The sequence below is a fragment of the Salmo trutta genome, chromosome 14, assembly GCF_901001165.1.
Source record: "Salmo trutta chromosome 14, fSalTru1.1, whole genome shotgun sequence".
In the NCBI taxonomy this organism is placed as follows: Eukaryota; Metazoa; Chordata; class Actinopteri; order Salmoniformes; family Salmonidae; genus Salmo; species Salmo trutta.
The window spans coordinates 46370966-46385576 of NC_042970.1; the positions used below are offsets into that span (position 1 = coordinate 46370966).

General features: G+C 42.5%; 1 protein-coding gene across 2 annotated transcripts in view; it reads right to left on the reverse strand.

Annotated features, from left to right (window-relative positions):
- ubap2a (ubiquitin associated protein 2a) overlaps positions 1-10527 on the reverse strand; it is a 40868-nt gene extending 30341 nt beyond the window's left edge. For both annotated transcript variants that reach the window (XM_029776154.1, XM_029776153.1), the window contains exons 1-2: positions 10453-10527; positions 5294-5431 (exon numbers count right to left, since the gene is read on the reverse strand). In XM_029776154.1, the coding sequence (XP_029632014.1) occupies positions 5294-5389 (96 nt within the window). In that variant the 5' untranslated portion in view covers positions 5390-5431; positions 10453-10527. The remainder of the gene's footprint in view (positions 1-5293; positions 5432-10452) is intronic.
- Between the last annotated feature and the right edge of the window lie 4084 nt (positions 10528-14611).

Genomic DNA, 14611 nt, shown 5'->3' on the forward strand with positions numbered 1-14611 from the left:
TATGTAGGCCAGTGAAACAAAATCTCAATTTAATCAATTTTTAATTCAGGCTATAACAGAACATTTGGAAAAAGTCAAGGGGTGTGAATACTTTCTGAAGGCACTGTATATATCAATATCTTTCAAAATACCATATACAATTGCGGCCAAATATATTGTCACCCTTGCACTTTTCTTAAATCATTTCTTATTTCTAAATGAAGTTTAAATTGAAAAAAATATTTTTTTTGTCTCCACACCTTGTTATTGGATTTTCTACATTACAGAATACATTTTATTTCTGTAGCTTTCAGCTTAAATGTTTCATTTAGAAAATAAAGACAAATGGCATGGATAAAATTATTGGCACCTCGGAGCTAGTACTTGGTTGAACAGCCTTTGGCCAAGCTAACTGAAGACAAATGCTTCTAGTAGCCTCAAATGAGCTTGCTGCACCGTTCTGATGACCAAATTAAGCATTCACTCAAAATAACACCCCCCCCACCTTACAATCAAACATGGGGAGGTTTGATAATGCTGTAGGGTTGTTTGCTGCCTCTGGTACTGGGGGCCTTGAACGTGCACAAGTCATCATGAAATCAGCTGATTATCAGGTGTTTGAGTCCAATGTTCAACCCAGTCCAAAAATAGTTTTTCCAATGAAGATTGTGGGTCTTCCAGGAGGACAACAACCCTGAACACACATCAAATAGCACCCAGGAACGGTTCAAGATGAAACTATCGACTGCTCTGAAATGGCCAGCATGGAGTCCAGATCTGAATCACATCCAAAAACCTGTGGTAAGATCTGAAAACATCAGTTGGTTGAAGGCATCCCTCAAACATAGAATAATTTGAGCAGTTTGCTGCTGAATAGTGGGCCAAATTGCCAGTAATGGCTCCAATAAATGTTTTTCTCAGTTATCTTGGCCAAAGGCTGTGCAACTAAGTGGTAGCTCCTGGGCGCCAATAATTTTGCCCATCTTGCCAATAATTTTGTCCAGAGGTGGTGGAGAGCCTTGTCCATGCCTATATTTTCTAAATTAAAAATAGCTAACTTAAGTTTCCAAAAATAAAATATGTTGTGCATTGTTTTAACTCCAATAACAAGGTGTGGAGACCAAAATTGTTTTTAAATTGTAACTTATTTCAGAAAAAAAATTGGGAATTATTTAAGTGCCAGGGTGCCAATATATGTGGCCACAACTAAGTATCATTAGCTTTTAAAAAATTCAATCCAGACTGATGCTCTCTCTCCACTAGTCTACCTATTGTTTCTGCAGTAAAGAGGATTCACCATCTTCATCAAATGTTTTCACAATTTATCTGCAGATAAATCACAAAAGTCAGTCAGTCAGTTAGTTGCCAAATTAACAGTTCTCGTACCGATGAAATTCGGTAGGCTACTGACGAGTAACTCACTATAAAGTCCTGATAGACTTCATATAGAAAATACCGGATGTGGAGGTCCTGGGCTGGCGTGGTTACATGTGGTGTGCAGTTGTGAGGCTGGTTGGCAGTGGTGGGAAAAAGTATCACATTCTCATACTTGAGTAAAAGTCAAGATATCTTAATAGAAAATGACTCAAGTAAAAATCACCCAGTAAAATACTACTTGAGTAAAAGTCTAAAAGTATTTGGTTTAAAATATACTTAAGTATCAAAAGTAAAAGTAGAAATAATTTCAAATTGCTTATATTAAGCAAACCAGACGGCATCATTTTATTTGAAAAATGTTTAATTTACAGATAGCCAGGGGCACATTCAAACACAAATGTATAAATGAAGCATGTTTAATTAATCCGCCAGATCAGAGGCAGTAGGGATGACCAGATATGTTCTCTTGATAAGTGCGTGAATTGGACCATTTTTCTGACCTGCTAACGTGTACTTTTGGGTGTCAGGGAAAATGTATGGAGTAAAAAGTAAATCGTTTTCTCTGGGAACGTAGTGAAGTGAAGGTAAAAGTAGTTAAATATAAATAGGAAAGTAAAGTACAGATAAAACAAAAACTACTTAAGTAGTACTTTAAAGTATTTTTACTTAAGTACTTTACACCACTGCCGGTTGGACGTACTGCCAAATTCTCTAAAACTTAGTTGGAGGCGGCTTATGGTAAAAGAATGAACATTAAATTCTCTGGCAACAGCTCCGGTGGACATTCCTGCAGTTAGCATGCCAATTGCATGCTCCCTCAACTTGAGACATCTGTGGCATTGTGTTGTGTGACAAAACTGCACATTTTAGAGTAGCCTTTTCTTGTCCCCAACACAAGGTGTACCTGTGTAATGATCATGCTGATTAATCAGCTTCTTGATATGCCACACTTTTTTTTCACCTTTATTTAACCAGGTAAGCCAGTTGAGAACAGGTTCTCATTTTCAACTGCGACCTGGCCAAGATAAAGCAAAGCAGTGCGACAAAAACAACAACACAGAGTTACACATAATCAAACGTATAGTCAATAACACAATAGAAAAATCTATGTATAGTGTGTGCAAATGTAGAAGAGTATGGAGGTAAGGCAATAAATAGGCCATAGAGGCAAAATAATTACAATTTAGCATTAACACTGGAGTGATAGATGTGCAGATGATGATGTGCAAGTAGAGATACTGGGGTGCAAAAGAGCAAGAAGATAAATAACAATATGGGGATGAGGTAGTTGGGTGTGCAATTTACAGATGGGCTGTGTACAGGTACAGTGATCGGTAAGCTGCTCTGACAGCTGATGCTTAAATTTAGAGAGGGAGATATAAGCCTCCAGCTTCAGTGATTTTTGCAATTTGTTCCAGTCATTGGCAACAGAGAACTGGAAGGAAAGGTGGCCGAAGGAAGTGTTGGCTTTGGGGATGACCAGTGAAATATACCTGCTGGAGCGCGTGCTACGGATGGGTGTTGCTATGGTGACCAGTGAGCTGAGATAAGGCGGGGCTTTACCTAGCAAAGACTTATAGACGACCTGGAGCATGTGGGTTTGGCGATGAATTTGTAGCAAGGACCAGCCAACGAGAGCATACAGATCGCAGTGGTGGTCAGTATATGGGGCTTTCGTGACAAAACGGATGGCACTGTGAAAGACTACATCCAGTTTGCTGAGTAGAGTGTTGGAGGCTATTTTGTAAATGACATCGCCAAAGTCAAGGATCGGTAGGAGAGTCAGTTTTACGAGGGTATGTTTGGCAGCATGAGTGAAGGAGGCTTTGTTGTGAAATAGGAAGCCGATTCTAGATTTAATTTTGGATTGGAGATGCTTAATATGAGTCTGGAAGGAGAGTTTACAGTCTAACCAGACACCTAGGTATTTGTAGTTGTCCACATATTCTAAGTCAGAACCGTCCAGAGTAGTGATGCTTGTCGGGCGGGAGGGTGCGGGCAGCAATCGGTTGAAGAGCATGCACTTAGTTTTACTAGCATTTAAAAGCAGTTAGAGGCCACGGAAGGAGTGTTGTATGGCATTGAAGCTCGTTTGGAGGTTTGTTAACACGGTGTCCAAAAAGGGCCAGATGTATACAGAATGGTGTCGTCTGCGTAGAGGTGGATCAGAGAATGACCAGCAGCAAGAGCGACATCATTGATATATACATTGAAAAGAGTCGGCCCGAGAATTGAACCCTGTGGCACCCCCATAGAGACTGCCAGAGGTCCGGACAACAGGCCCTCCAATTTGACACACTGAACTCTGAGAAGTAGTTGGTGAACCAGGCGAGGCAGTCATTTGAGAAACCAAGGCTATTGAGTCTGCCGATAAGAATGCGGTGATTGACAGAGTTGAAACCATTGGCCAGGTCGATGAAGACGGCTGCACAGTGCGGTCTTTTATCGATGGCGGTTATGATATCGTTTAGGACCTTGAGCATGGCTGAGGTGCACCCATGACCAGCTCGGAAACCAGATTGCATAGTGGAGAAGGTATGGTGGGATTCGAAATGGTTGGTGATCTGTTTGTTAACTTGGCTTTCGAAGATTTTAGAAAAGCAGGGCAGGATGGATATAGGTCTATAACAGTTTGGGTCTAGAGTGTCTCCCCCTTTGAAGATGGGGATGACCGCGGCAGCTTTCCAATCTTTGGGGATCTCAGACGATACGAAAGAGAGGTTGAAGAGGCTAGTAATAGGGGTTGCAACAATTTTGGCGGATAATTTTAGAAGAGGGTCCAGATTGTTTAGCCCAGCTGATTTGTAGGGATCAAGATTTTGCAGCTCTTTCAGAACATCGGCTGTCTGGATTTGGGTGAAGGAGAAGCGGGGGGGGGGGGGCTTGGGCAAGTTGCTGCAGGGGGTGCAGAGCTGTTGGTAGGGGCAGGGGTAGTCAGGTGGATGGATAATCTTGGCAAAGGAGAAATGGTCACTAACAGCGATGTAAACAAATTTGTGCACAAAATGAGAGAAATAAGCTTTTGTGCGTATGGAAAATTTCTGCGATCTTATTTCAGGTCATGAAACATGGGACCACTTTAAATGTTGCGTTTATATTTTTGTTCAGTGTAGCATGACATTTATGTGTGTAGTCTTCAATGATAGACTGCGACAGAGCAGGTAAATGTTGAACCGGAATGCAAAACTGCGCTGAAAAGTTACTGGTCCTGTTGGGCAGTGACTGACGAGATCCACTGGCCCAACGTTTTTACTGGCCAGCATTGTTAATGTTGGACCCTGCACGCAAAAGAAAATAAATGAATGTGCCAGAAAAACAATAGTCTAAGTGGATTGACTCATTGTTACCCCATTATACGGGACCTGCAAATTCATGCCCTCTCCCTCAGTGTAAATAAATATGACTGCAACCACAGCGCACACACCCAGATGCCGAGAGGCAGTGTTTTCCTGTCATCGCTCACTTTGTGACTGACAGGCGCCTGTCCTATTAATAGATCGCTAGAAGATGCATATTCAGTCACAGTCACTTTAACTCTACCTACATGTACATATTACCTCAATTACCTCGACTAACCTGTGCCCCCTCACATTGACGCTGTACCGGTACCCCCTGTATATAGCCTCGCTGTTGTTATTTTACTGCTGCTCTTTAATAATTTGATAGTTTTATTTTTGATTTAACACTTATTTTTCTTAAAATGGCATTGTTGGTTAAGGGCTTGTAAGTAAGCATTTCACTGTTGTATTCGGAGCATGCGACAAATAACATGATTTGATCTAGCAGGGAGGGCTCTGCAGACTTATTTCTAAGAAGCAAATTGAAAAGTAGCCTAGTTAATTTAAGTGGAAAAATTACACGGCTGAAAATGAGTCTGTAAATCAGTTGTATAGACGACAACCGGCGCTAGTGGAAAACATGTGTGTGTGTCACTCACCTGGAGCTGTTTCTGTGGTTGAGTCGCGTGTGTGGCAGCAGGCAGCGCTTTGTCCCGAGTGCCCCGGGCTTTGTCGCCGCCCAACGATGTCATCATATACAGTATATACAAAACAATGTATGTACAAAATAGAAAAATCTGGAAGACAGAGAGAGAGGGGGGCCGGAGAGGGGTTGGTGGGGGGGGGGGGGGGAGAAAAGCGTGGATAAAAATTAATGTCACTTACAGTATTTGCCCTATTCACTGCAGGCAGGTATAAGATAAGACAAATAGGCCTACTGTTATAAGTTAGACCTAGGTTGTTCAAATAGTCCTGATTCCCTTTGTAGTTTCTTCTGAGCTGAAATGCATTCCCTGGTGTGTGTGTGTGTCTGTGTGTGTCTGTGTGTGTGTGTGTGTGTATATACTCATGAGTAGCCTGTATCAAACACGTCCCCACATCAACACAGTTGGAGGGATTGTGCAATCCTGAGTGTCGGTTGCAACTGTTAAAACAGTGTATAGTAAACTTGTATTTTGCATTGGTGAAATTATTTTGACGTGATATGAAAGTAGAGGGATTTATCTATGTTTCTAGAACCTTACCATAATTGAGAATCAATTCACATTTAGCTAGATTAAGTATTTGACTGTTTTGGCTTAGAGGCAAGTCGCCTTTAAACAGAACGTGTAGGGTCCTTGACTATAATGAATAACGTTAGGCTCCTTTATTCCATGAATGGGCTAGCTCTATATACAGTGCATTCGTAAAGTACTCAAACCCCTTCACTTTTTCCACATTTTGTTACGTTACAACCTTATTCTAAAATGGATTAAATCGTTTTTCCCCCTTCAATCTACACACAATGCCCCATAATGACGAAGCAAAAACATGGTGATTTTTCTTTCTTCAAATTTATAAAAATAAAAAAGATTTATTATTAAAATTAAAAAAATATATTATAATATGTTGATGTCCTTGATGATCTTTTTGGCCTCCTGTCACATCGGGTGCTGTAGGTGTCATGGAGGGCAGGTAGTTTGCCCCCGGTGATGCGTTGTGCAGACCGCACCACCCTCTGGAGAGCCTTGCGGTTGAGGGCGGTGCAGATGCCGTACCAGGCTGTGATACAGCGCGACAGGATGCTCTCGATTATGCATCTCTAAATGTTTGTCAGGGTTTTGGGTGAATTTCTTCAGCCTCCTGAGGTGTCTTTTATTGAAGAGGTTGAAGAGGCGCTGTTGCGCCTTCTTCAGCACACTGTCTGTGTGAGTGGACCATGTCAGTTTGTCTGTGACGTGTACGCCGAGTAACTTAAAACTTTCCACCTTCTCCACTGCTGTCCCTTCGATGTGGAGAGGGGCGTGCTCCTTCTGCTGTTTCCTGAAGTCCACGATCATCTCCTTTGTTTTGTTGACATTGAGTGAGAGGTTGTTTTCCTGACACCACACTCCGAGTGCCCTCGTCGTTGTTGGCAATCAAGCCCACTACTGTCGAGTCGCCTGCAAAATAGATGATTGAGTTGGAGGCATGCATGGCCACTCAGTCGTGGGTGAACAGGGAGTACAGGAGGGGGCTGAGCACGCACCCTTGTGGGGCCCCTGTGTTAAGGGTCAGTGAAGTGGAAACGTTGTTTCCTACCTTCACCACCTGGGGGGCGGCCCATCAGAAAGTCCAGGAACCAATTGCACAGGGTGTGGTTGAGACCCAGGGCCTCCAGCTTGATGATGAGCTTGGAGGGTACTATGGTGTTGAATGCTGAGCTGTAGTCAATGAACAGCATTCTTACATAGGAATTAATTTTGTCCAGATGGGATAGGGCAGTGTGCAGTGTTATGGCGATTGCGTTGTCTGTGGACCTGTTGGGGCGGTATGCAAATTGAAGTGGGTCTAGGGTGGCCGGTAAGGTGGAGGTGATATGATCCTTGATTAGTCTCTCAAAGCACTTCATGATGACAGAAGTGAGTGCTATGGGGCGGTAGTCATTTAGTTCAGTTATCTTTGCCTTCTTGAGTACAGGAACAATGGTAGCCATCTTGAAGCATGCGGGGACAACAGACTGGGATAGGGAGCGACTGAATATGTCCGTAAACACACCAGCCAGCTGGTCTGCACATGCTTTGAGGACGCGGCTACGGATGCCGTCTGAGACAGCAGCCTTGCGAGGGTTAACACGTTTGAATGTTTTACTCACGTCAGCCACGGAGAAGGAGAGGGGCGCAGTCCTTATTAGCGGGCCGCGACGGTGGCACTGTATTATCCTCAAAGCGGGCAAAGAAGGTGTTTAGTTTGTCTGGAAGTGTGACGTTAGTGTCTGTGACGTGGCTGGATTTCTTTTTGTAGTCTGTGATTTCCTGTAGACCCTGCCACATACATCTCGTGTCTGCTCCGTTGAATTGCGACTCCACCTTGTCGCTGTACTGGCATATCGTTTGATTCCCTTGCGGAGGGAATAGCTACACTGTTTATATTCAGACATATTCCCCGACCTCTTTCCATGGTTAAATGCGGTGGGACGCACTTTCAGTTTTGCGCGAATGCCGCCCTCCATCCACGGTTTCTGGTTAGGGTAGGTTTTAATAGTCACAGTGGGTACAACATCTCCAATGCACTTCTTTATAAACGCACTCAGCAAGTCAGCGTATAGGTCAATGTTGTTCTCTGAGGCTGACCGGAACATATTGCAGTCTGCGTGATCAAAACAATCTTGAAGTGTGGCTTCCGATTAATTGGACCAGAGTTTACACACCTGTATTTGGGGAGTTTCTCCCATTCTTCTCTGCTGAGCCTGTCAAGCTCTGTCAGGTTGGATGGGGAGCATTGCTGCACAGCTATTTTCAGGTCTCTCCAGAGATGTTCGATCGATCGGGTTCAAGTCCGGGCTCTGGCTGGGCCAATCAAGGACATTCAGAGACTTGTCCCGAAGCAACTCCTAGGTTTTCTTGGCTGTGTGCTTAGGGTCGTTGTTCTGTTGTAAGGTGAACCTTCGCCCCAGTCGGAGGTCCTGAGCGCTCTGAAGAAGGTTTTCATAGAGGATCTCTGTGTACTTTGCGCCGTTCATCTTTCCCTCGATCCTGACTAGTCTCCCAGTCCCTGAAAAACATCCCCACAGCATGATGCTGTCACCACCATGCTTCACTGTAGGGATGGTATAGCCTAGGTGATGAGCAGTGCCTGGTTTCCTCCAGACGTGACACTTGGCATTCAGGCCAAAGAGTTCAATCTTGGTTTCGTCAGACCAGAGAATCTTGTTTCTCATGGTGTGAGAGTCCTTTAGGTGCCTTTTGGCAAACTCCAAGTGGGCTGTCATGTGCCTTTTACTGAGGAGTGGCCACTCTACCATAAAGGCTTGATTGGTGGAGTGCTGCAGAGATGGTTGTCCTTCTGGAAAGTTCTCCCATCTCCACAGAGAAACTCTGGAGATCTGTCAGTGACCATCGGGTTGTTGGTCACCTCCCTGACCAAGGCCCTTCTCCCCCAATTGCTCAGTTTGGTCAAGCGGCCAGCTCTAGGAAGTCTTGGTGGTTCCAAACTTCTTCAATTGAAGAATGATGGAGGCCATTGTGTTCTTGGGGACAATCAGTGCTGCAGAAATGTTTTGGTACCCTTCCCCAGATCTGAGCCTTGACACAATCCTGTCTCGGAGCTATACAGACAACTCCTTCGACCTCATGGCTTGGTTTTTTGCTCTGACATGCACTGTCAACTGTGGGACCTTATATAGAGAGGTGTGTGCCTTTCCAAATCATGTCCAATCAATTGAATTTACCACAGGTTGACTCCAATCAAGTTGTAGATAATTGGAAACAGGATGCGCCTGAGCTCAATTTCAAGTCTCATAGCAAAGGGTCTAATACTTGCAAAAATCATTATGGGGTAGTGTGTCTAGATTGATGAGGGGGAAAAAGTATTGAAATCAATTTTGGATAAGGTTGTAATGTACCAAAATGTGGAAAAAGTCAAGGGGTCTGAATACTTTTCGAATGCACTGTATACACACGTCCAAAACTACAATAAATAAACTGAGAAGATCACATATTACCCTGCCTGGTTCATATCTGAGGACAATGCAGCTGTAGGTCAGTGGCTAAGTGACCATAGTTGTCATTGGCAACTTCCAGTAATGCAACAAAAAACACGGGCTCGATTATTGATTATCTGTAGCTGAGATGACAGCAGCATCAACATCATGTTGACTTTGCGAAGGCAATACACTACCGAATAGCCAGCCAGGGACTATATATATATTTTTTACAACTCTCATTCGAGCGCATTCCCATGCAAGATAATGTAATGAGATATTGTGTCAACTCGACAGAGATTTCCCTGCTGTTGTCCAATAAAACTAGTTACCGCAGCTACCGAGTTTGGCATCATCCGCTAGCCGGTTACTCATAAAACATTTTTCATCTACACAATATATGACAAACACACTCGAATAGTAAACATGCATAAATGTTTATATCACACTGGTATAGAATCCGTCAAATGTGTGCAAACAATAGACTACAGTGTTATGGATAGCTTGCCATAATAATTAGCTAAGTTATAATTAATAATAAAGAATGCATGCCTTTATATGACATTTACAATCACTTAACTGTTTAATTGTCTTGACACTTTTGATAATGTTTTTAACTGAAATGTTACGGCGCGCGTTTCAAATACACCACTGGTGTGGATTTTAGTCCTACTGTAACTGACAAATAATACACAAAAGTGACCGACAGTGGGACCCCTTTGTCCTAGCTAGCGAAGTATCTAGCTAACGTTAGCTAGTTAGCGATGCAGTTTAGGCAATCTACGGCAGATAAGATACCAAAACACGACGGGCTGACATTCCTGTTCACACGTTGAATGTTTAACGTTACTAACAGGGGTTCTTCCCAAGGGACAATCATAAACAGCCGTTCTTCGGGTATCATAACATGCTAGCTAACCACAAAGCTTTATCAATTCTAACGAAAATGGCCACACAGCACACAATCCAACCCCCGACATTACTTGTCGGGAAAAAGCCAAAAGAAAATAACGAAATAAAGACTGAAAAGCTGGTGTAAACAGACAAATGAATCGGTGACATTACACTTCATGAGGGACAAGACTATGAAAGGGTTTAAATTGGCTCAAGTATAAAGAAAAACATTGAGCGCCTGAACGAGATTTTGCTTTTTATTACCTGCTAACACGATTCACTCAGCCAGCACAAGGTCACGTGATATACGGCGTTGCTGTAGTCGCTCTCCTCTGTGGTCGTGAGAGACAACTGCGCAGACGCGCGTGTTTCGTCCTCTTGGGGTCATTGACATTCACAACAAGCGATCGATTCGACAGTCTTTAATACAAAAATGTATCTTTTTTATAGCCAGGGCCACCTATGTACACTTGGAATAATTGGTCAGTAACACTTATTAGCTCATGTAGCTCAATTAATTGAACTTCATAATGTACTGTAGGACTTACCAGAAGATACAGACCCTATCATTATCCTTGTTTACACTGAGCTGCACTGGGGTTTGAACGCAATCATTTATCCCTTGAAAACCCTTCTCTGTTTGTAGGGTTTTCAGCCCTTACATTCGCCCACTATTGGCTTCATGTGAACTACAATTCCGACACTGTGTTTTAATGTTTAGAAACATCAATAATCATCACTTTCAAACTGGTTTTCGAAACATATGCTGATATGCCCCTTATCTTAAAAAAATGGTTTCACTCCAGGTACAAACGTATACATACGAACAATAACTTACAGACACACAAAAAATAACATCTCATCTGCCCAGATCCGCATGCTCACACCCCCATCCCTAGCGCATGCATTATTGTTTGCCACTTGGCCTTAAATTGTACCAATTCATTTTTCTTGGTCACCCATGCCCTTTAACTTTAATATCAGCGAGAAATAATCTTTCAAAAAAAAAAAACACTTACTGTGCACAGATCCACACGGCTGTACGTGTGTGCCTACATGGTGCCTCCAGCCATTTCCGAAGCAAACTTCTCCAATGACGTCATCACGCTGCACCACTCTGTACAAAAGGCGAAAGAAAATGCAGTACCTGTCCCTACTCAATTCTAGTACATATTAGAGTATCCTAGCATCCCTATAGCATATTAGAGCAAACTCAAACTGATATCGTAATTTATTATAGTATTTATTTTGTTTTTCTCCTAACATATTTCCTAATTTCTATTTATTTACACTTGTTTTAATTTCTTGTTGTATATGTATTTTTGTGTTCTTCAATGTCTTCCTCAAATAATTGCTGCAACTGAAGCAGAGAATTTGAGAAGAAACACAGGGTTTTTAAAAGGTGCAGTCTTGGTTCAGTAGCCAGTCCCAGGACTGCTAAACTAGTTTTTCCAAATGTGTCCCCTACCCATGGGACATTCATTTGTCCTGAGTGCCTCGCACTCCTACCCAGTAAAACAGTGCCATGTGGGAGGAAGCGTATATGGCCATCTGCCACTCCTGTACATGTCAGTAAAATGAAAAAAAGGCCACCAAATGTTATAATATCGAATAAAAACACAGATTTTAAGGAGAATGTTACAAACTGGACTTTGGCTATGTGTAGGAACATACTTTGTAGAGATGATCATTCAATTAAACAACTACATTCCTTATTTTGCCATTGCATTTCTTCATGGAAATTGTAAATGTATAGATTATTACCTGTTGGACAGAACCGAGACAATCCAGCCAGGCTACATGGGGAGATGAATCTTCTCTATCATGTCATCCACCATTGCCTCTGTGGCTGTGACAGTGAGCATCAGAATTGGGCAACAAGCTATTAAGATGACCCTGACGACAGGCACCTTCAAATATGTCTCCCTTAAGTATTCACCCCTGTGATGCAGTTAAATTGTTTAACAATTGCATCTCTCCAATGTTGTTTTTAAGTGTGATGTATGATTTAGCTGTTGGGCTCTCCTTTTTATGTTTGTGTGCGTACATACAGTATTACCGTTTATCTGAAACCAGAGTTACTTTGGTGAAACTCATTGCATTAAAGACAGCAATAAAGAATGGTATGTTATTGAAAGATGTCACATGCTTAGGTATCGTTCTCTGCGGGGATGGGAATTACGGTGTCAAAGAATGTGTTGTGTTTATAGTTACTGCATGTACTTGAGTTGCATTATATGCTTGCAAGAGACAAGTGACATCAATACGTTTATTTATTTTTTACTCTGAATGTCATGCAGTGCACCTTGTCCATGGCCAGGAGGCATATCCTGTGCTTGATGGTCCTCAGCCAGGACCACCACTGGTCAATGAACAGGCTTTCAGGAGAGATAAAGATCAGCTGCACCGGACCATCAGGAATTCCTGCCCCAAAAAAAGATAAAACAAGAAGATGTGATCGATAGATATATCGATACAGATGTATTGTTGGATCTTACACTGTGCAGTGTCCTTACACTGTGCAGCAGACACTCCAAGGACCGTGTTGTTCTCCAGGTTGAAGCTGATTAGTAATTGCACAAAATCACAGTTGATTGTAATGCAATCATCTGGCAGTGAAGTGTAGATGGAAAGTTTGTGCCGTAATATGGAGCTGATTTCATGTCTACTTTAAGATACATATCTTTTACTGCTGCTCTTTAATTATTTGTTACTTTTATTTCGTTTTTTTTGTGTGGTATTTTTCTTAAAACTGCATTGTTGGTTAAGGGCTTGTAAGGAAGCATTTCACTGTAAGGTCTACACCTGTTGTATTCGGCGCATGTGACAAATACAATTTGATTTGATTTGAAATATGTTTAATTTCATGGCATACAGAAATGTTGTCATAAATCATGTCTGATGTACATTACACTATACAACATGTGCTCACCTTTTCCATTAATGGGCCAAAGAGCCCAAAACATGCACTTTTGCAGTAGCCAGCTGGCAAGAGTGCACAGACACTTTAGCCATTTAAGAGGTTCCTCAAGACCTCTTTTTGTTGTAGTCTAAGCATTTATATCTTGGAGAATGCTATTAAATTCTTCCTCTTAGATTCCATTGACGTATGTCTGCCTGAGGCTGAGTTTTTCTAAAAAAAATTGTGTGGATACAGGACCCATTGTGCTACAAATGCTACAGTAAGTGTATATTTTTATTGAAGGACATTTTTCCTCGCTAATATGAAAGATATGCTCCTTATGTCTCCAAAACAGTAGTGCAAGCGATGCGTGTTAACGTTAAGACCGAGTGTCAGGGCTCTTAACAAAACGCACCCCCTTAAAGAAGATACTACAGTCAATAGGCACTTAAGCAGTTGGCGTCTATGAATTTGTAGGTTACATTAAAGACATCGTGGAGCTAACACAAGATATAGGTCGGAAAACATACCTCAATGCAGTGATGGGATATGCCACTGTATTCCAAATTTTACCTTTATCCACACTTATACATCAAGAAGATTGAAATGCTGCTAGTTTTCTATGAAAACTGCCCTTTTCGTCCTCATGCTAGCTAGCAGTAGCCACAGCAGCCATTTTGGTATGAAGATGGAGCTGCAGTGGATAGCTACCGTTTTACGGGCTCCTGACCAATTATGCTATTTTGTGTGTTTTTTAATGCTGACCTTAACTTTTCTTGTAAATAATATTTCCGCCATAATTTCCTTAGACAGGAAACAGTTTTCGGACATCCGAACAGCGATCACTAACCTCAATTTGGATGAAGACTTCTACTTCAGCGAGTCGACAGCTGTGGATGTACTGCTTATTCCAGACCAGGCCCTAATTCCGGGACTTGAAAGAGGAAGAGACGGCGCATGAGAGGCAAACAAGAGGGTTGCCTGACAAGACTTCGTTGGCGAGTAAATAAACACCCTCTACCCTCCGTTCTATTTGCAAACGTACAATCACTAGAGAACAAACTGGACGAGCTTCGTTCTTGACTATCCTATCAACGGGACCTGACGAACTGTAAAATTCTATGTTTCTCGGAGTCGTGGCTGAACAAGGACATGGATAATATTTACTTCTAGATGGTTTTTCTATGCATTGTCAATACCGAATGGCAGCTTTGGGTAAGGTTAACGGGGGAGGTGTGTGTCTCTTTGTTAACAACAGCTGGTGCGCAACCAAAAACAACAGTGTATCTGCATGGAGAGAGTCTCCTTGATGTATGGGGGAAAGGTGTGTTTATCCCCGGGACACACCCAAGCCCAGGTGTGTCCCATTTCGCTGACAACCCTCCCAGCTCCGCCCACCGACATCCTATTAAGGAAAACAAGAGCAGAGAGAAAGAATTTGGCAGACCGAGTGGGAGGGTCGTCACAATATCCCAACCAGAAGCCATGGATTACAGGCAACATCAGCACTGAGCTAAAGGC